Source organism: Neolamprologus multifasciatus, chromosome 7, assembly GCF_963576455.1.
Source record: "Neolamprologus multifasciatus chromosome 7, fNeoMul1.2, whole genome shotgun sequence".
Lineage (NCBI taxonomy): Eukaryota > Metazoa > Chordata > Actinopteri > Cichliformes > Cichlidae > Neolamprologus > Neolamprologus multifasciatus.
In genome coordinates this window covers 45,909,646-45,929,229 of record NC_140445.1, presented here as the reverse complement: position 1 = coordinate 45,929,229, position 19,584 = coordinate 45,909,646, and the positions used below count along the sequence as shown (strand labels likewise).

The 19,584-nt window shown below is 40.8% G+C and overlaps 2 protein-coding genes across 3 annotated transcripts; both read right to left on the bottom strand.

Annotated features, from left to right (window-relative positions):
• Positions 1–586: 586 nt before the first annotated feature.
• isg20 (interferon stimulated exonuclease gene) lies at positions 587–5,065 on the bottom strand. Of its 2 annotated transcripts, none has more exons than XM_085164914.1 (4): positions 4,946–5,065; positions 2,773–3,444; positions 1,587–1,787; positions 587–1,398 (listed from the first exon to the last, which is right to left on the bottom strand). In XM_085164914.1, the coding sequence occupies exons 2-4, from the start codon at positions 3,412–3,414 to the stop codon at positions 1,198–1,200; spliced, it is 1,044 nt and encodes a 347-aa protein (XP_085021040.1). In that variant the 5' UTR covers positions 3,415–3,444; positions 4,946–5,065; the 3' UTR covers positions 587–1,197. The 2 variants fall into 2 exon arrangements, with proteins under 2 accessions (XP_085021040.1, XP_085021041.1); XM_085164915.1 differs by lacking the exon at positions 4,946–5,065 and adding an exon at positions 4,128–4,919.
• Positions 5,066–6,212: 1,147 nt separating this feature from the next.
• On the bottom strand, positions 6,213–13,951 carry pdia3 (protein disulfide isomerase family A, member 3). The gene is made up of 13 exons (XM_085164904.1): positions 13,619–13,951; positions 12,467–12,545; positions 12,231–12,348; positions 11,650–11,757; positions 11,362–11,491; positions 11,131–11,247; positions 9,839–9,964; positions 9,346–9,525; positions 8,645–8,753; positions 7,677–7,805; positions 7,372–7,451; positions 6,662–6,719; positions 6,213–6,581 (listed from the first exon to the last, which is right to left on the bottom strand). Exons 1-13 carry the CDS (start codon positions 13,750–13,752, stop codon positions 6,471–6,473), a joined length of 1,479 nt encoding a protein of 492 aa, XP_085021030.1. The 5' UTR covers positions 13,753–13,951; the 3' UTR covers positions 6,213–6,470.
• Between the last annotated feature and the right edge of the window lie 5,633 nt (positions 13,952–19,584).

The following is a 19,584-nucleotide window of genomic DNA, read 5'->3' as shown; positions in this document are numbered from 1 at the left end:
GTTCTTCCCTTGTTGCCTGAGCTTTAGGGCCAAGTCCAGCCTTTAGGGGTGTGTGTGTGTGTGTGTAAAGACGCTTGAGAATTAAAGCATAAGATGTAAAAACATATGTACAGCTCCACCTGCAGCTTACTGCACTCGCCTACATAAAGTAAGTTGTGCACATTAGTTAAATCGCTGTCTGGAAACAAGTATGTTTCCTTTTGTTTGGCTTATCCTCTAAAAACAGCTTTTGACAAGTTAAATGAGGATACTGGGCCAGGTTATGGAAGGGGTTTTGTAACCTATTTGGCCAGGGTGCCATTACATCATTTCACATGCTGAGCCTGTATTTGTGACACTTAATAGTCGGTCTGAATGATCCCCAAATTATTTCCCAACACTTAAAGCGAGATTTCATTATGTAATGCTACTGGTGCTAACAGAAACCCACAACCTGAACTGATATGACACAGTGTGCTTAGGAAACCAACCTGAAAGAAGAATGTAGGTCTTTCATCATCAGGGAATGACTTTAGTGAGGCTGGAGGTGTCTGCATTGTGAACTTCTAAAATTATCCTCACAAGCACTAATATCAAACAATGGGACTTTTTGTTTTTAAACATGATGCAGTTTTATTAGGACATTTCAGAGCAGCTTACAATGTGAGATGATCAAAATACTAACCGAACCCTGCTAAAATCAGTCCACATGACCAATATCAGCTCATAGTAATATTTGTGATTTCCAAGTGTTTCTATCAAGGCAGTAACTAACATTTCAAAAGCAGTCATTCATCTTGTGTTTTCAAGAACAGCTACATTTATGTCATCTTTTCCAATTAATAGATGAATTTTTCAAATAAGAGCAGACACTTGTTAGAGAACTGCAAACCTCAAACGCAAGGGCACCAACTCTTACTTTATAAATACAATCAAGTCTGGAACGACTCATTTGATCAACCATTTCTACAGACAACCAAAAATCTTTTGTTAGAAGCTCTGAACATGTTTAACATGTTAAACGCAATAAGTTAGAAAGTGTTTTTGTTCCACATTTTAAAGTTATTTCTCTCCAAACTGATTCAGGACACCTTCAATTTAACATTTCTAACATTCATTCAGATCGGACTTCCATTAACTCTCTGAACCTGCTCTGATGACTACGAACATCATCACGCAAAAGGAGGTATTTCCCACTGTCCCACCATTACTTTTCTCCTATTGGCCATCAGCAATGATGTCATCCGGCCAGTACTCGTCCTGCATGTAGTGCTTTGATGAGGAGAAACTTGGCTCGAGTGGAGCGTCGTCATCCCTCAGCTTGTTCTGCACCTCCTGCTCCCACTCCCCCTCCACCAGCTTGTAGAGGTCGAGCGCAGCATGAGCATCCTCCACTGAACAATGACCTCGCTTCCCAACCTGAGAGAGTGATAGGATCCACAGGGTTACAACTACAGTTACACGAGCATTTTACTAAATCTAGTCTCAGATACCAGAAAATAACTTCAGTGAAATGAAAAATTGGAAAATTGTTCCTGAAAGGAACAATTTTCCAAAACAGCCACTCATCACTTGTTTTAGAGCGTCCTCTCATCTCAAACTCCCACCTGTATGCTCCTGTTCAGCAGCTTATTTGCCAGCGTTCTGAGGGAGGGACAGCATTTACTGGGGAAACCGGCCAACCGACTGAGGAGACGCGTTGTACTCGTGTCCCTGACCATGTGACAGGGATGAAGGATGTCCAGTGCCTCAAAGTCATTATAAATGGAGTGGCCCACGACCACTTTGCCTTCAAGTATACTGAGGATCTAAGGGAGAGAGTGAGAATCCATGCAAGGGAACAAGAAGGAAGATACAATTTACTTAACATTTAAAAAAAATTTTTTTTTAGACTGTAACAGATTCAAATACGTTTACTGAAGTAATTCCAGAATTCAGGGATTCGATTTCTGCTGTCATGCATTTCATTTGTAATCTGATTTGCAGATCCAGTCTCTCTCAGCTCTAGCTTGAAGTCTTCATACTGATGTCCTGTGACAGACTAAGGGCTCTAAACTCATCATCATAAAGTCAAGTGACAATGTTTTAAGTGCTCGTGCGCTGCAGCAGTGCTGTTGTGGAAGGAAAGCTCGACTACACAGTCTGCATTTAACTTTGTTTTCTGTGAAATGCTTTTATATTTTTTTAAATCTGTTTCCGTCCTCCTGTTTTGCAGTTCTCACTACGTTCTTCTTCATTAGTATTGAGCTTAGTCTTGGCAGACGACATAAGCGGTACTGTCCCGATTAGCTTCCAGTAGTGCATTGCATTTCCACATTTCTTTTTCAACATGTTAAAATAGACAAATAAAGAGCAAGACCAAGTATGCTTACACTTTCAGCCTGCTACTACACAAAAAAAAGAAGAAAACAGTAAAAAAAAGCATCACTTTTAAATCATCGAGATTTAAACTTGGCCAAGATTTTTAGTTAATGCACCTATTGTGTTCATTTGAGCATCACCCTATCGCACTGCCGGTGGGGTGACGATAACACCAAGGTTATCGGCTGAAGGATAAAAATTTAAAGTAAGGATTCCACTATCTTCAAATAAAAACTCAAGTCGGGCACGTGATAGAACAAAAGTCTGATATACAGTGTGTCGTCCCCCCCCCCATGATGACAGAGTGTCCTAAAATGGTTAAACTGAAGTTTTTCTCCTCAATCCACCAGATTATCCCAGGAGAACAGAGTCTCTATTTCAGAGCCCAGGTTAAATCTTTCATCACTGTTGTCTACAAACACTCAGACGTACCTCTTCTCTGGCTTGAACGAAGGGTGTGGCGTTGAGGAGATGATGCCTTCGGATGCCGCTCCAGCGAGTCCTGAAGTCTGTGACAGGCTGACAGGGTTTCACGTATTTATCATACAGCACGTTCCCATGATAGTCCAGGATGCTGCAGCGGGCCAGCTCACTGCAACGTCCTCCAGACCCTGTCCCCACCATCTCACAGTCCAATGCCACCACTGTAGTCGGGCAGGAGCTGAAACATGGCGAACTTCGACCACTGGCTGGAGGACTGGCTTCAGAGGAGAAGCCACTGTCCATCTCCCAGCGTTCTCCAAGGGCCGCGATCACAGAGTGGTGGTTAGCTGTTCCAGACACTGATGTATGTTTGGATAGATCAGTGCTTTCAGAGTTCAAAGCGCTTTGATTTTCCTGTTCTGGAGCGCTCATTTTAGACCTTTTGATCAATACGTTTGTATCAAGTGATTCATGGTGGGCGTCCGTTCTTTTCATCTTCATGTTGGCGATTATCCTCTTTTCCTGATGCCTCTTCCTGGCTCTTGCATTCTCCATGGCACAGAGCACCATGGCTTTTTTACACAGATACCGATAATTGCTGAGAAGACCTCGTGAGGAGGCTTTTCTCCTGTTTGATGACTCTGCCATCATTGATTCGTGGAACAGTTTTCACAGTCATGTCTGAGGAAATAACACAAAAGTCAGGATAGTGATCACCATTATTTAATGTGGCTCATCATGAACTGCAGATTATTGAAATGACGTGAAAATGACTTTAAAAATTGTTAATGAACTATTCCTGTACAATACACAGTGCATGGGGACTGACAAGTCATTAGCCGGTTAGCATATCCTGGATAACCCAAGGAAAACACCAGGCACAAATTAACACCATGTTTCACATGCAGTTTAGTTCCATCCTTTGCACAGCTTCCCTCTTTATCTGCTTTTTACACAGCATCAATAGAACCAGCAATATGAAGCAGGTCTGGTGGAATACCAAGCACCATCTTAGGAGGAAATGATTGGCTAAGGCAGGACCACACCCAGTGTAATTCCTAATACTAATACAATAACCAGAACTTCAAATTTCATCTGGAATGACCTGAAACTACAGACTTTGAGCATGAGTAGGAGAGTGGATATCTTGGAGAAGATGAAGCTGCAAGGCAGGAGGAAAAGAGAAAGACCACAGAGTAGATTAATTATGTAGTGAAAGAGGACATGCAGAGAAAGGTCTGAGGTGATAAAAGAGGATCCTAGGAATTGTGTGAAATGAAGGGAGATGTGGTGATCCCTAAATGGACCAGATCAAATACGGGATGAATGAATTAATAAATGCTAATGTAAGGCAATTTGCGTACTTGCTTCACTTTTCAGACCCATAGGCTGTATCGATGTTCTGCAAACATGAGGAATTCTTCATGTTTTTAGGATTGGAAGTCGCATTTTTGGTACATCTGAAAGTGAATTTTAGCTAATGCGAAAGTAAATCACTTTGGTATAGCCCCGGTTTTTACTCCATGCGCTATGAAGACAATAAGGCAAAAAAGTTTGAGACTAACGTATTTGATACCACCTGAACATCGTAATTCTCCAGCCACAATAATCTGGACACGTGGGCATACATACGGGTGCCTTTAAGGGCCATATACTTGACACTAACACATTACAAACACCCCATAAGTGCAGAGTTTGACTCTTCTTAGTGGCATAAATATGATGGCGGTGTCAAGTTAAAGTTTAAAAACTTTTTCCCCGCCAGTCTTCATGTTGATAAATAATAAATCCAGCATACAATTCAGGCTGTATATACAAAGCACCCATCATCCAAACATCATCCGCCTGGAAGATCCGGATATGGCGAGGCCTTGATAGATTGTAAAAGCTTACAGTTGTTTACAAAAAACGCGCTTGGCACTTATGAAATCAAACACTAGCCGGTAACATTTCAGAAAAAAACTGAAGCTCATGTACGACGAGTTTGCATGTGACTAAATTCAGCTGGAAATTCCACGTATTTAAACACAGTTTGTCTCTCGGTTTGAAAAACCCAGCGAGCCGCAGAACGTTGCGTTAAAAATAAGACACAAGATAGATTACAAGCATAAACGACGTATTTCTGAACGCTGACAAACACGAGAAATGAATTGAGAAAAAGAGTAAAAATATCTTACGTTACCTTCTGAAACAGCACGTGTAGGATCTGAACATGCCCGGACAAATCTCCTCTACTCTCTAATCCCATTGGCTCAATCTCTTCTTCTTTAGTTTTCTCAGACAAACTCACATGCGGAGTCGCCGCCTATTGGTTGGGTGCGTACCCATGCTTTGTCTAATATTAAACTTTGTTTGATGATGTAAAACATGTAAGCGTGACAAATATGAAAATAAATACACAAGAAAAATTTGAGAATCCATCAGCGTCTTCATTTCCTCCAGAGACTCTGGGTTTTTGCTATTTGCAGCAACATCAGCAATCAGTTTTTAATGGGACTGTATGACTTTGGGAAAGGTGTACTGTACTCCGATCTCCTACGGGAGATGATAAAGTGAAAGTAATTCGGACCGCTGCCAAAAACACATGAAAAAAAAAAGAATGCAGATTTTAGCATTAGCTACCTGTAATATAGCCTAAGGGTTTGGAAATGTCCCATTAACAAAACACCTCCCTTTCTTTGCACTCAGTGGAGAGGTACTAAATCTCATGTGAATCCCACATTAATTGTACAACTATAAATGTCCCCCTTTACAAAATGTGGTGGCATTTTCCTTTGTGATGAGTTTGTCATCCATCTCAATTTTAGCTTCCATCTAATCAAGGTTAACATCTAGATTTCCAACATGTGAACTGTACCCCTACAGATCAGTAAATATCAGAAAAATGATGTAGATGCACTGATTATTTGGCTTATATTTATAGTGTTGTGAGATCAGGATAACTTTCTCCAGCCCAAGGCAGGCTGTTTAGTGATATTTAAGGTAAATATAACCAAATTAGGTTTTACATCTTCAAAAACAAAACAAAACTGCAATAAAAACAAAAAAAAGAAGCTTGCTTAAGTCTCAGTTTCACTACAGACTCACATTCAGCCACCAAATATTCATTTCCAATTAAAATGACCAACTATGTCTAAGTGTGTGTCAAACAAGCATTTGACTTGATATAGAAAAGACTTCAGAGTTCATTTTGGTTTTGTGGGCCTTTTTATTTCACAATCCTTCCAAATGTACAAAATCAAAGGCATGTTACAAACAAAAAAAAAAAAAAAAAAAAAAAAAAAAAAAAAGGAGAAAAAAAAAAGAAAAGAAAAGAAAATTTCACCATTACCGTGATCCCCTTTGATGACAACAACAAGAAACTAAAGCGACAGATGACAGACTGTATCAAACCAAAGTGCATCAGCCTGAGGTGTAGTAGACAGACCAGGGGAAATAGAAATCTCATGTTTTTAAAAAAAGTCATCCCATCTTCCCTAAAAATTGGTTTGTTTTGAAATATTGGGCAGACCCTGGCCAAAACCTCTCCACCTTCCACAGCATTCCCAGTGCAATGAGGACCTAAAGGAAGGGCCACGTCTTTGACTTCAGACCATTCGGTAGTTCACTAAGAGAGAGGAATATAATTTAGTTCTTTTTCTTCCCCAATCCTCCTGTTGTGGTGGTGGAGGTAGGGAGGGGTGCTGCTGAGTTCCTGTTTGGAGCTTTTATAGCTCTGACTTCTTCTTCTTCTTTTTCTTGGACTCCTCCTGCATCACCAGCGGGTTTGAGGCCTCCCTCTTCAGGTAGGAGATGAAGTCACTCACCTCGCGACCTCCCTGCAGCGAAAGCAGAGGGTTCATCAGCAAAGCACAGACATCACTTTGCTGCTGTGAATAGCACTTTAGCAGACACTCACCTCATATTTCTTTGGGCTCAACTTGTGTCCAGCTGGAGAAAAGTAGATTGTAGGGAATCTAGAACAGAGGTTGAGGACAAAGATTATGATTTCATGTATCAAACTGCACAGGTAATCACACATGCATGTTAACCTGAGTTCCTTCACCTTTCCCAAAGTCAAGCTTCTCACATAGCTCACAGCTAATCCTAATCAGTCTGTAATTAAGCTTCAGGATGTCTGCAGTTTAATGTGCAATGTTCTGCTCCCCCCCCCCCCTTTTATCAGTGATGAAGATATGTAGCCCATGGCAGACTCTGCTTAACACTCATTACTCGAGGGAATACAGGAACCGTCTCCAGGTTATGTTGAAGGGAACATACTGTATGCTCTGTTACCATGGCAGACAGATATGGTCTTTAAATTCACTCTGTCACATACAGGACTCAGCGTGAAGCTTATGGCTGATTGTACACCTTCACATGGTACGAGAATGTCCTGACTGTTCCGCTTAAAGAAAATCTGCAATATTGCAAAATTTTGTCCCACGTTCCTCATCCCTTTTAATTTTTCAAAAAACATGTAATCTAGCTGCTTTGACTGCTTCTAAAGGGGGGGGGGGGGGGGGGGGGGGGGGGGGGGGGGGGGGGGGGGATGGGCATAAACCTTTATTTTAATTAAATTAAAAACAGTCCAAGCCTTATCATCACATTAAATGACTCAGCACTCACCCGCTGACTTCATATGGAGATGGCACATCATTGGCTGTGGCGTCCATCTTGGCAATGACGACGTTGGGATCATCGGCCAGCTTTAGAAACAAACAGGGCAAATTGTTAAGTCTTTGCAAGACAGTTCACTATACCTTAACATCCACACGTTAGACTAGTCTACAGGCTGAGTGATGCAGGCCAGAAAAAAGCCAGCTAATCCAGGAGGTCACATGACTTAAAGTTCTGGATAAGTTACTTAAGAACATGTTATTGTTTTAATGCGAAAGATCTGAACTAGCAGCAGTTCAGGATCGCTCCCTCACCTTCTCTCCCAGCTCTGTGTATTTGGGCTCCAGGTTTTTGCAGTGCCCGCACCACGGAGCGTAGAATTCAATCAGCACATCTTTGCTGTCATCGTTAACGATGGAGTCGAAGTTTTCAGCCACCACAACCTGAAGAGACATTGCAGGTATTAGAGCTGGTTCTGTACTGCAGCTATTTTTCCACCTGAAGTACCCAGAACTTCCTCCACTCAAAGGCTATTGTCTGTTTCTACTAATGTGCTGATGCATGCTCAGTAATCCAGATGACGTAAGATGATGAAATCATTGCTTTCAAATGAGCTGAATGATCTTTCTGGTTTTTGAAAACATTTTTACCTCTGATTCACTACTTTTGTACCTCACCAGAATTGAGTCTCACTGATCCATTTAATTGTTGTTTGTTTTTTTTAAGCCATCTTGCCAATTTGTTCTGCTGTTCCCAATCGAGAGTGCTGGGTTCCACTGTTAGGAATAATCTGACCGATAGCTCCTGCAGTGGACAAACGGCCTTAGGGTTTATCTCTAGTCCTAGGCAACAGTAAAACTTTATCTCCATTAAAGCTGTCAAAACATGAGGCGAGGGTGCGAAAGGAAGGGGGTGGGGGGTGTTGTAGACTGATTATATGAGTTGTGATTATGCGTTGTCACTGAATTAAGCAGAGTATCCAGGATAATTGCACATCCTCACGCTGCATTTATTCACAGCATAGAGCTCCACCCATCCACAGTTGAAATCTTTCAAATAAGATGCAGCTACTAAAAAAGAAAGTTGACTTAAAGGCAGTTCACTTCAGAGACTGGACAAACTAGGCAACTGCACTAAACCTCAGCATGACAATTATTTCTTAAATGAGTCAAAGCTACTCCAGCCGAGGCAGCTGTACATTTAAAAGCATAAAGCATGTCCATGATACACAAAGACAATGTTTAGTACAAATCTTACAAGTGTCAGAAAAAATTGATCTCACCTTAACAGGTCCATCGTTGTTCTCTGGGATGGGTTCTGATTTGAGATAGCGCTTCAGCTTGCCATCAAAGTAGTCCTGCAAGAAACGCTCCAGAGCTTTTCCATCACGACTGTTGAAAGACATTCAACGAGTCAGTAAAGTCACAATTCTCCTTGAGCTGGAAGTCATTAACTAGGCACCGTTCTTTTAGCAAGCGCCTCATCTACCGATTAGTTACTTAGGCAACCGAGGTGGGAATCAGACACTACATGATACAAGATCACCACATTTATACATTTTGTGATAAGGCGAGTTGTGCAATAAATACTGTCATATCACCTTTTCTTAAATATAAATTAAAAGTTTAAACTTTGTCAATATCAGTTTTATCCAATAAGGTCAATTTCTTACTTCAGATATGCTGCAAATGAGACAGAGCTTAAACGCAGTCCCCAAATGCTACCATCTGTAACTGAATGGGGATCGAATTGGCAATTACATGCAGTCTTGTTCATTATATTCCCAGATTACTCCATTTATTTCACAACATATCAATATTTGGTGTCCAGTTTTTATACAGTGTTGCCACACCATCACAAAACTACACTGTTTAGAGTTATACTCAGTGCAGCAAAGGTTCTATTAAATCCAACTAGCAACTTGTGACGTGATGTGTGTGTGCACTGGTGGGGAATTGTGGTGAAAAGTTGTCCTGGACTTACGAGAACTCCTCAGTCATGGTGTATTTGTCTCCTTTGGCGGTGCGGATGGCCACCACAGGCAGTTCGCCACTAGGATTCAGGCCAAACTCAGACAACTCGTGGCTGAACATGTTCTTGTTAGCTACAGCAAAGTTCAGCTTCTTGCCCTGATCCAGGAAGCCCTTTGCCACCTTCATCACCCTGAAAGATGCCAAGATGGTTTTAATCATGCAGCCAAAAACAAAGATAACACTGTGGAGGATTAAGGTATTTAAAAAAAAAAAAAAAAAAAAGATCTGGTCTCATTTTCATTTCTTAGCATGTGGCTAACTGCCAAAGGGGAGGTGCATGGTCTTGTACTAAACAGAAAACAAAACTTAAGATATTCAAGATCGATCTGAGAATCAGCCATCTCTGCACAGTGCAGATTTAAAGTCGGCAGGGAAACTGCAGCTTCAAAAACAGAAAAACGCCACAAACATTAAATGAGCTTTCCCCCCCCCCAAACACCTACCTGTTCCTCCAATAGTTGGAGCCTTTAGGGTTTTTCTCATAGTCAACATCATAATAAGCCACCAGAAGGTCCTTCCCTTTCAGCTGGTCCTTGTTGTTGTCATTCATGTGGGGACAGAATCCAAAGCTGAGAAAAACAAAGAACACACACAAAATAAATAAAAATCAAAGTAGAGCTTTGAGTTTAGCCTCCAAATCTGTGATGCTAAAGCAAAATGAAATAGCAAATAAATAGGAGTATCCTGCATTATGTGCACATGGGCTTGGGTTGAAAAACAAACAAAAGCACTACATGTGTAGACTGGTTATAGCAGGAGCACTTGTAAACCACGCGGAGGAGATAATCAAACAACTGCTCTCTGTAGGTGCGTCAAATGTCAGAGTTATTACCCAAAATAAAACCCATATCAAGTCCCTATTATCTGTTACGCTGTTGCAGTGGTGGAGGTGCATATCTGAACACCAGCTTGCGCTAAACCACTTTCAGGTGCATTCTCTTTTCTTCTCTCTGAATGTCAGTTGAAGTGGATACCCTTAAATCTTTCTCAAGTTTCTGCAGCTACACCCACCTGCAGTTCAAACTCTCTGCAAGGAGAGCCAATCACAAAAAAGCTTGCTCAAAAGGGAGACCAACTGGATCTGCTTGGAGCTCTAGATCCCCAGATAGGATAATTAAGGCCCATTTTGAAATGTGAATCATGCAAAGCTACTCTAGTACCAAAATCCAATAGTATATATAAAACTAGAATGAGCATGATTTCCCTTTAAATATTCAAACATATTTAAAAAACAAAGTAAGCTTCATGTTAATGAGCTTCACAATTATACAATTAAAACCATGTTGGGGGGGGGGGGGGGGGGGGGGGGGCAACAAAACAAATCTGCCTGGATCAACTGCATGTACTTTATAAAGTGGGTTGAGGTCAAACTCACACTCTGAATATAAACAAGATCTCAAACAGCAGAGTTTCCATCTTAGCTGATCCCCTTCAAGACTCATTAAACAACCGGTCACAAAATCATTATTTCCTTTAACTGAAGATTCAATTATCTACTGGTGTTATTACACTTTGAGGCCAATTTACTATGAAGTAATATTTAGTCAGTGCCAAACTCTTTGCTACTGCCAGAACTGAACTGTGTCCCGAGAGGACAACTGCCTACCAAACAAGATCCTGTTGGCACTAAACTTGTAAATATGTACCTTTGAATGAAAACTAAACAGATCAACTATTTATAGACTGATTATTTTGATGCCTCTACAAAGTGTCTCTTCTAAACAGCAGGACTCACATGTTGTCCTGGATGAACCTCTTGATTTTGTTGCTGGTGTATTTATCCTCACTGAATTTGACCGAGCTGTCTTCAAACTTGTTGCTGAGTTGGGGTGGACGGAACAAAACGACTCCCCTGTAAGCCGAGAAAGAAATATTTCACTAACAGCAGATACAAAGGTGAGACCAAATGTGCAATAGTGTTATTTTTAAATGGTTTGGTGAGAGACTTCTAAAGAGATCTACTCACTCTCCCTCAATGTCATGGGTTTTGAGGAGAGCCTCAGAGTTTGTGTGGGCGAAGCGGTAGTTGTCCCTCAAGGCACTCGCTGCCCTCAGGAACTCAGCCTGTTCTTGGCTCTTGTCATCAGCAAAGAATCCTGGGAAGGAATGGTCAGTCAGACCAGGATTCAATATCAGCAGCAAAAAGCGGCAATAGTGTCTGAACAAAAAGTGAGTAACATAAAATACCCTAAACTTTAAATTATGAAGAACTTTAAAAAGGCCTTTAGACAGGTTTCTTTAACTAGATGCTTACCGACAACACTTGCATCTTGATCTGCAAGAAACTTTTCTAGGTCTGCGTTATCCTTGAGCACCACAGAAGCTGGACCAGCCTGCTTCTTCAGGAAGCCGACAATCCCATCTGCAAAGAGAAGTAGTGAGGTAAGAAGGATGCAAAAAGACAGCGAAGAGCCACAGGACCATTCGCCTGCTCATTTCTGCCATTTGTACACTGATTTAAGATGCAAACAAACTGAATGAGTGGGTGATGTGGCAAAGAGATCAATTCACATCTCTTGTGGTAGCAAACTTGCTGGTTTTATCTTGAAAGTTCAGCTTAACAGAGTACGAACGTTATGCTCTTTTGTATACGAGGTTCCATTTGTATGAATTTTATGTTGAAAATTCAGTCACTGTTAGCCATCTCTTGTTCCTTTACCTTTAAGGCTGGTGTTGTAGAAAACTCTGTATCCTTTAGTTACCTCTCCACATAGCCCTCATCCCACTAAGGATATCATTTTCACATATAAAGAATTCCTCCAAAAGGCAGATTGAACGCCAAGTTAAACACCTAACTCTCAGATCTTCCAGTGCTAAAAGACATGAGGGCAATACCTGCAGTTCTGGGACCATCATAGGGACCAGATTCATCGCCATCCCTGAAGATCTTGAGGGTTGGGTAGCCACTGACACCATATTTGCTGCATATGTTGCTGTTGGCAGTGCAGTCAACCTAAGTAGAAAAGCAAATTATTCTCACTTTTCGATGAGACACACAGAGCACTGCAGTTCAGTGTGGCTTCTCTGCACTCTGAAGTGGACAAAGTTAAGTGATCTGTGTTGTGCAGTACCTTGGCCAGTGAGACGATGCCTTTCAAACGTGTGGCTGCTTCCTCATACTCAGGTGCCAAACGTTTACAATGGCCACACCTAAAGTCAGATAATATGGATTAGTCAAACAAGCAAAAAACAAAAACAAAAAACTTTAGGACCTAGCCAGATGAAGACCCCAAGGTAGACCTAGTGGAATCTGATGATACAACCTAACTATGTTTGAATAAATGGAAACAGGTGTAAGTACAAGCAAAAACATGAAAAATGTACTGAAGATTTAATTAGCCACATATTGTTATAGCTGTGCTTCATGTTTTCTCAGATACCTATAGAAAAGTTGTCCTTAATATAAGACAGACCATTATTATAATATTGCTTGCGTTTTCTGTAGGTCGAAAACCCGAAGGTTTAGATTATATTGAGAAAATAAAACCAAGACTAAATATTAAATCTTCATAAATATTTGTGAATATTTGCCTTTTTCAAACCATTACAGAGTTTAGGTACCAGACAGCACAAAATGTACTCGTTAGTGCTTTATTATAAGGAATACTGTACATTTTTATTTTATTCAAGTTTAGCACAAGGGTACACGTCACATTTCCTCTGGGCCAATCACAGGTGGACACCAAAACTTTCCTGGCCAATCAGAAGGTTACAACAATGAATGGACACACCCCCAACTTCCTCATAGCCTCATTCGCACATAATCTTTTTCTTTCTTTCTTTTTTTTTTTTAAAAAAAAAAACGGAAACTAAGCGGAGTTAAAATACGACTAGTTAGTCACTGTTTAAGGTAGCATTTTCAGTGTGCCACTAAACTGCAGCACCTCTTAAACTACGAGTTAACATAAAACGCCAAACACATAGCGAATTAGCCTGTGCCTTTCGACTAATAGCTAACATGCTAATGCCTGGTCCTACGCCACGAAGCGAGCGAATTTGACAGGTCTGCCTCAATTAAAGTTAGCAACAAACAGCGATGCAATTTGCACAATTAATTGCACGTTTCGGACAAAACGAAAACCCCCACTGACATCCACGATACTGAGAGTTCTGCAAGTGGGTACCACTTAACTGTTAACCGCAAAGTGAGTAAGCTAGGATTCGCGTTTTTCACTTATGCAAATTTCTCTGATACTTCGGAGAAAACATGTGACAAGACTCACCAAGGGGCAAAGAACTCCACGAGAATGAGCTCATGGTCTCCGATCCTGCTTTCGAAATCGTCATCCGTGTACTCAAGCACATCACTGGCTCGAGAGAACCCGGCAAGAGCGGCCAAAAAGATGAGTCTCAACATCGCACACGGCGCTTACTGAGTCCTTTAGTTACACAGAACGGGTTTAGGATGCAGATGGGGTCCGTAGAAGCGCCCCTCTTCAGCTGTGCTGCAAGATGAAAGCCAAGGATGCGAGCTCCTCAGACAGGGCCAAGTGCAGACTGGTCGATAGAGAAAGAGAAAGGAATGGAGGCGGTGTAGCCCTTCACACAGGCTACGAAAACTCTCATAACCACAGTGTGGCAGCCTCCCATTGGTTCATTTACACAGTCACTCTGCCTCGATTATCCAATCAGAAGGAGGCAAATAAGACCTCATCGTCTCCAATCAGGAATGGGTAAATCATGGCTTTTTAATGTCAACACAGCGACCTGTTCAGGATGTACCCTGCCTCTTTCTCTATGACAGGTTTAGGAAAGGCTTCAGTCTCCCGTGCCCCCGAACTAGTTAAAGCAAGGGTGTTAAACACAAGGCCTGGGGACAGAATCGACCCGGCGAAGACCCTAACCCAGGGGTTGGCAACCCTAGGCACGCGTGCCACAGTTGGCACGCGAAGGGTTAACTGATGGCACGACCATAGCTGGACTGGCCATCCGGCATACTGAAAGTGTTGAGGAACTGTGTGTTGAGGAACCACAGCAACTCATCCACAGAGCACCAGGGCAAGGAAAGTCACAGAGTGGGTTTGACAAGTGCGGATTCACATAGTGTGTAAAGGTCAGCAATAGCTTTGCTGACCCAATAACTGCAGAGCTCCAGTGCTATCACCACTCACTATTTGTGTTGATGGCATTAACATCAGAACAAAACGTGTGCGCCAAGTGCTTCATGGGTGGTTCAGGGCTTCCATGGCCGAGAAACACCTGTAGGTGTAATGTGGAGGTGGCTCAGTACTTTTGTCCATAGGGTGTAGTTTTAGAGTAATGACTACACTCGGAAGATGCAAAATATGGGTCAAAGATCTTGTGCGCTCACAGTCCATTACCCCAGGGTGTGGTGAGGTCATTGATCCACTTGTGCACCAGATGCAAAAAGGGGCATCCGAGAGTATCCACTGGTTTTTGAAATCATAGTTCAGTCATGTAGCAGATTTATTCAGGCCACCAAACTTTTCATTACAGTCTTGAAAGGGCCCCATTCTGACTCAAAGCACTCTACACTACAAGCCACTTGTAAGCACTCATTGGTACAGAACTTCCCGAGGTACAGAACCTACTGTATGCCAGGTCCAAAGCCCGTTTAGTATCAATTAACTTAATGTGCATGACTGTGGACTCTGAGAGCAGGCCAGAGTACGTAGAGGAAAGCCACACAGGCACACAGGGAACATGCAAACTCAATCCCAGCTATCCAGGAGATTCAAACTAATGTGAGAGACAACATGGAAGAACACAGTTAGACTGCGATGAGCATTTTTGTTAGTTCAGAAAAATGAAAGCACAAGAAGGGAGCTGTTGTCCTCACACATATCTGCGCATTTAAAAGGGCATTTTACTTACAAAAAATTATTTTGTTTAGTCAGTGCATTTCCTGCAATTAACACAAAGATGTGACAATATTTTAATTAGTTCAAAGAACCCACATTGATTAAGTGAGAAACTAAATCCTGCCTAATTATATTGTACCTTCAACCTCATGTCCAAGTCATCTTGAATTCCACCCGAAGTACACGATAAAAGAAACCGCATTCCTGTGAAGAATTAAAAGTCCCTAAATTTAATGTACAATACTACGGCTCTAAATTAAAAGATTTTATTTCATTCAGTTGCACCTCTGGCCTTTGGCAACTATTTTCAATTCAAACATGCTTTTACTTGGACAACTATATAATACATACAACTTTTAAAAGAAGTAACGAATTTTATGAAAAGTTAAGGGTGTCCTAGATTTTTCATTGGTTGTACCACCTGACATGGAAGTGTGTATGTATAACTCACACCAGATGAGTAAAAGTTGCTTTGAAAACTATTGGATGTGGTATGAAAAAGAAAGATTTGACTTTCTCAGTGTACAAATTCACTTGCAGAGTACACACATAAGTTGCATAGTAAAGAAAAATGTAAATAATAACTTTATTATTTACAGACATAATATAGGTAGAGCCTTGGCTCAGATGTCAGAGGAAAGGTCAAACAGACTCATCGCCATGCTGATGTGCAGTTCTGCTTTTTTTGTCTTTATGCCACATATCTGTTGTGGAAAAAGCCATAACTCCTGGGATTTAGTGTGTTGAAGTGTGACTTTGCAAATATAATTAAAATTGGGCAATTTTCATTCTGGAAGTCAAACGCTGTCCCCGTTACAGCAACAGTAGATGTGACTGCTCAGACAATGATGATAAATCATCAGTTTCCATTAAATGATTAAAAGCTGACGTGTCACTTTGTTTTGGTAATGTGTTGACCTTTAAGTTTGTTTAGATATTTTCACAACTTCAGTGCAACATAAGCTACAACAAGACCTCCATTCTGACTAAATTTGGGGACCTGTAGAAAAATCCTGTGTCTATGTCATTATTTATTTTCAAAAGTGATTATGTTAAATCACTGTACAAATGAAGTCAGTGACAGTGTTATCATGTAAAAAATAGACTTTATGTTGTATGTGTACAGAACAGATTAAAGTTTCTACTCTTTTGAGACATAGAAAGTGTGTCTGTTGGGGCTTTAACATTAGGTATAAAAATTTATTTTGTGATGATAAAGCTTAAAGTTAGAGCTGAATAACGTGATCCCTAACTCTCTCTTAGTTAAGCTGCAATAGAGTGTTTCTTCTTCACTTACCTTTTTCACTCTCTATGTGTTTATACAGCACTATACATTTAATCATTGGTTATTTTTAATCTCCGCTCTCTTCCACAGAGTGTCTTTTGTCCTGTCTCCCTTCAATCACCCCCAACCAGTCAGGACAGATGACCTCACCTCCCTGAGCCTGGTTAGGCCTGAGTTTTCTTCCTGTTTAAAGGGAGTTTTTCCTTCCCATTGTCACCAAGTGCTTGCTGACAGGGGATTGTCTGATAGTTTGTGTTGAAATGAATTGAAAGCAATAATAAAAACTATAACACCTTCCAGTCCTGGTCACATGCACACCCACCACGTTATATGGATAATTTCATGCTGAATGCTATATATTTGAACAGTGCCATTATCCAGCAACATCTATTTCATTATAAGGCGTTTTTATTATTGAATACACACAGACAAAAAGAAACCTCAGATTACACAACGTAATGTGATAATACAATAATAATAATAATATACACAGTGAAGTATTTTTGTGTGTATTAGTGCAGAAATCCTGTTTGAGATGTAAACCGAAACGTTTTCCTAATTTGTAAGTCTGCCGCTATATAAACTCTCCACCAGAGGTCTGTGAAGGTTCTCAGTCACCAGAGGGCGCTCTTTTACTGCAAAGGGACATTGGTATAACAATTAACCCTTTATTGTTTCCCCGTGTTTTTTCTCAATACATTACCTATTTACTTTCTATATTTCTATGTTTTCTATATTACTTTCTATACTTTGTATATTGCGGGTGCCCAGTATGAAATCTCAAAATGCTTAAATCTTAAGAAATTCAAATAACTGCAGTGCCTTTTAGCAATGTTTCTTTTGGACTTTTTTTTCAGTCAAAATGCAGCCTTAGGGGAAAGAGACTAGCTGATGTAATGAAAGTTTATATATTAAAAACTCTGTCAAGGCTCAAATTATATAAAAATAATTCACGTATCTTTAAATAGGATATAATGTGGCACTGTAAATGAAGACGCTCTAAATTGTTTAGATTTGTTTATTATTCTACCAGAAACTTTGTGGCAGCTGTCATAAATGATGTTTAAATGCTTAAAATGAGACTTTTTACTATTTCATGAAAAATAGTAAGCTCATTTTGAATTTGATGCCAGCAACTGTCAGGTCAAAAATCCCGGAGCCAAGGTATTAACATTTCTCTGACTGGTCACTTGTAGATTCAGCTTTTTAGATCTTTTTTTTTAAATTTTTTTTAAAGAACTTCTGGAGAAAAGCAGGATGGTTGAAAAACCTGCTCACACTGGATTTCCTCATACATTCATCATTAAAAACCTTTGACTAAGTTCCTTCCTGCCTTAGACCCTTCCCAGCCGTGTTGCCCTCCCACATATATACTGTCACAGGTTTGTCACAGCTTGCTTTCATGAGATGCTGCATTGACAGAACATGTCATGCAGGGCTCAGTTTCAAGCCTCAAGCTTGAAGTAGGCTTACAACAGGAGTAGGGATTTGCATATCACAGTTCCCAGTTTATACTGTAAGGTAAAGACCCCACAGTATTCACCAGAAAACCAAACAATCGGACATCCTACTGACAAGAACTTTGTGATGATGGAGTGAAAAACTGCCTTTTAACAGGAAATCTATAGCAATGAAATATTTTCCCAAATAATATTATTAAGTCATTACAATACACAGTGTATTGTAATGTACTGCTACATTTAATGATTTAAAACACCAACAACAAAAATGTGAACATAGGCATATTCCTCTTTTTTCTTGTAAACTTTGCTTCTTAAACAGACCTCAGGAAGACTGTTATTGCTGTGGCTCAGACTGGGGAGCTGCTTTTCTTTCATCTGTTTACTGTAAATTGATGGCTGTGATGGAAATCACAGAGTTAAGACAGGAGAAATACAGGGATCAAATGAGGTTACAGCATCCTGAGAAGAGTGAAGGCTTTTTGTGAGCAGGTAGAGGTCTACGGTAATATATCTAATCAATATGTGATCACACTTAACTCAGTCTCAGTATTAAACATTTTATTTTGAAATCCTGCATTTACTTTTGCAATTCCTGGCTCTTATCTGTGCTGTACATATTTGTTGTCTTCTACCCACAAAGCCTCTTCCTCCCCCCATCAGAGCTCCTCTTCCCTCTGTGAAGTTGTTGCCATGACAATCTGCTTGCTCCTCAGTCATATCTGGAGCAGGGAGAGGGAACGTCTGCAGCATTATGCCAGTGACATGCTCTGACTACTGTGAGAGACGCAGTTCAAGGGAGAAGGAGGAGGGAGGAAGTGTATTCAGTACATCAGAACCTTCCTTCAAATCCAGGAGGGGAGAGAAATCAAGTCTTCCCGTTTCAAAACACCCACACTTGACATCTCAGCCGGGTCTCCACAGAACACTGAACGCCTTGTTGTCCCGTCAGCTCCCCGGACCAAAACACAGGAAAAATTGTTGCTTATTTCACTGCTGGAAACAATAAAATGCTATTTATTCACAAGGGGACAAAGAACTTGTTAGAGACTTCCTTCATTGCAGAGAAAACACTGACATCTTCACAAGCTTCTTTCAAAAATAATTCCCTACAGCAGCGCTATTGACTGCCCCATAGTTGTTAGTTTGGGTGTTAATTCGCTAACATACCAGCCTTATCTGTTATCTCAGCGGTCCCCAACCCCCGGGCCTCGGAACGGTACCGGGCCGTGAGAGTTGAGGCTCAGGTGTGAAATGTATGGTTTTCAGGGTTTTTATTGGTTTTCAGTGTTATTTTGTTATCGTTTTTATCGTTAACTCTGTTTTCCTGGGTCTTTTCACGTGTGTTATGAATAAATCTTTTTTCGGTACCGGTACTAGTTTTATTTTGCTGTATTTATCCGCGACACATCAAAGGCCGGTCCGTGAAAATATTGTCGGGCATAAACCGGTCTGTGGCGCAAAAAAGGTTGGGGACCACTGTGTTATCTGATATAAACAAAGACTGCCTCTGGTCTAAGTAAAGGTTTGGCTATAGGAGAGGCCTGGGTGTCGAGATCATAGCCTTTATAAAATATGGATGTAGCCACTGTGATGTCAGCCTTTGGTTTTAGACTGTATTT

What these genes read in the sequence shown, in the direction of transcription:
- isg20 (XM_085164914.1), bottom strand. Translation starts at nt 3,414, where the DNA reads ATGATGGCAGAGTCATCAAACAGGAGAAAAGCCTCCTCACGAGGTCTT. An exon ending in TCGTTCAAGCCAGAGAAGAG is followed by an intron (nt 1,788 to 2,772) that starts GTACGTCTGAGT and finishes TCTCTCCCTTAG; the next exon opens with ATCCTCAGTATACTTGAAGG. An exon ending in TGCTGAACAGGAGCATACAG is followed by an intron (nt 1,399 to 1,586) that starts GTGGGAGTTTGA and finishes TCACTCTCTCAG; the next exon opens with GTTGGGAAGCGAGGTCATTG.
- pdia3 (XM_085164904.1), bottom strand. Translation starts at nt 13,752, where the DNA reads ATGTTGAGACTCATCTTTTTGGCCGCTCTTGCCGGGTTCTCTCGAGCC. An exon ending in ACAACGATGGACCTGTTAAG is followed by an intron (nt 7,806 to 8,644) that starts GTGAGATCAATT and finishes ATGTCTCTTCAG; the next exon opens with GTTGTGGTGGCTGAAAACTT. An exon ending in ACACAGAGCTGGGAGAGAAG is followed by an intron (nt 7,452 to 7,676) that starts GTGAGGGAGCGA and finishes TTGTTTCTAAAG; the next exon opens with CTGGCCGATGATCCCAACGT.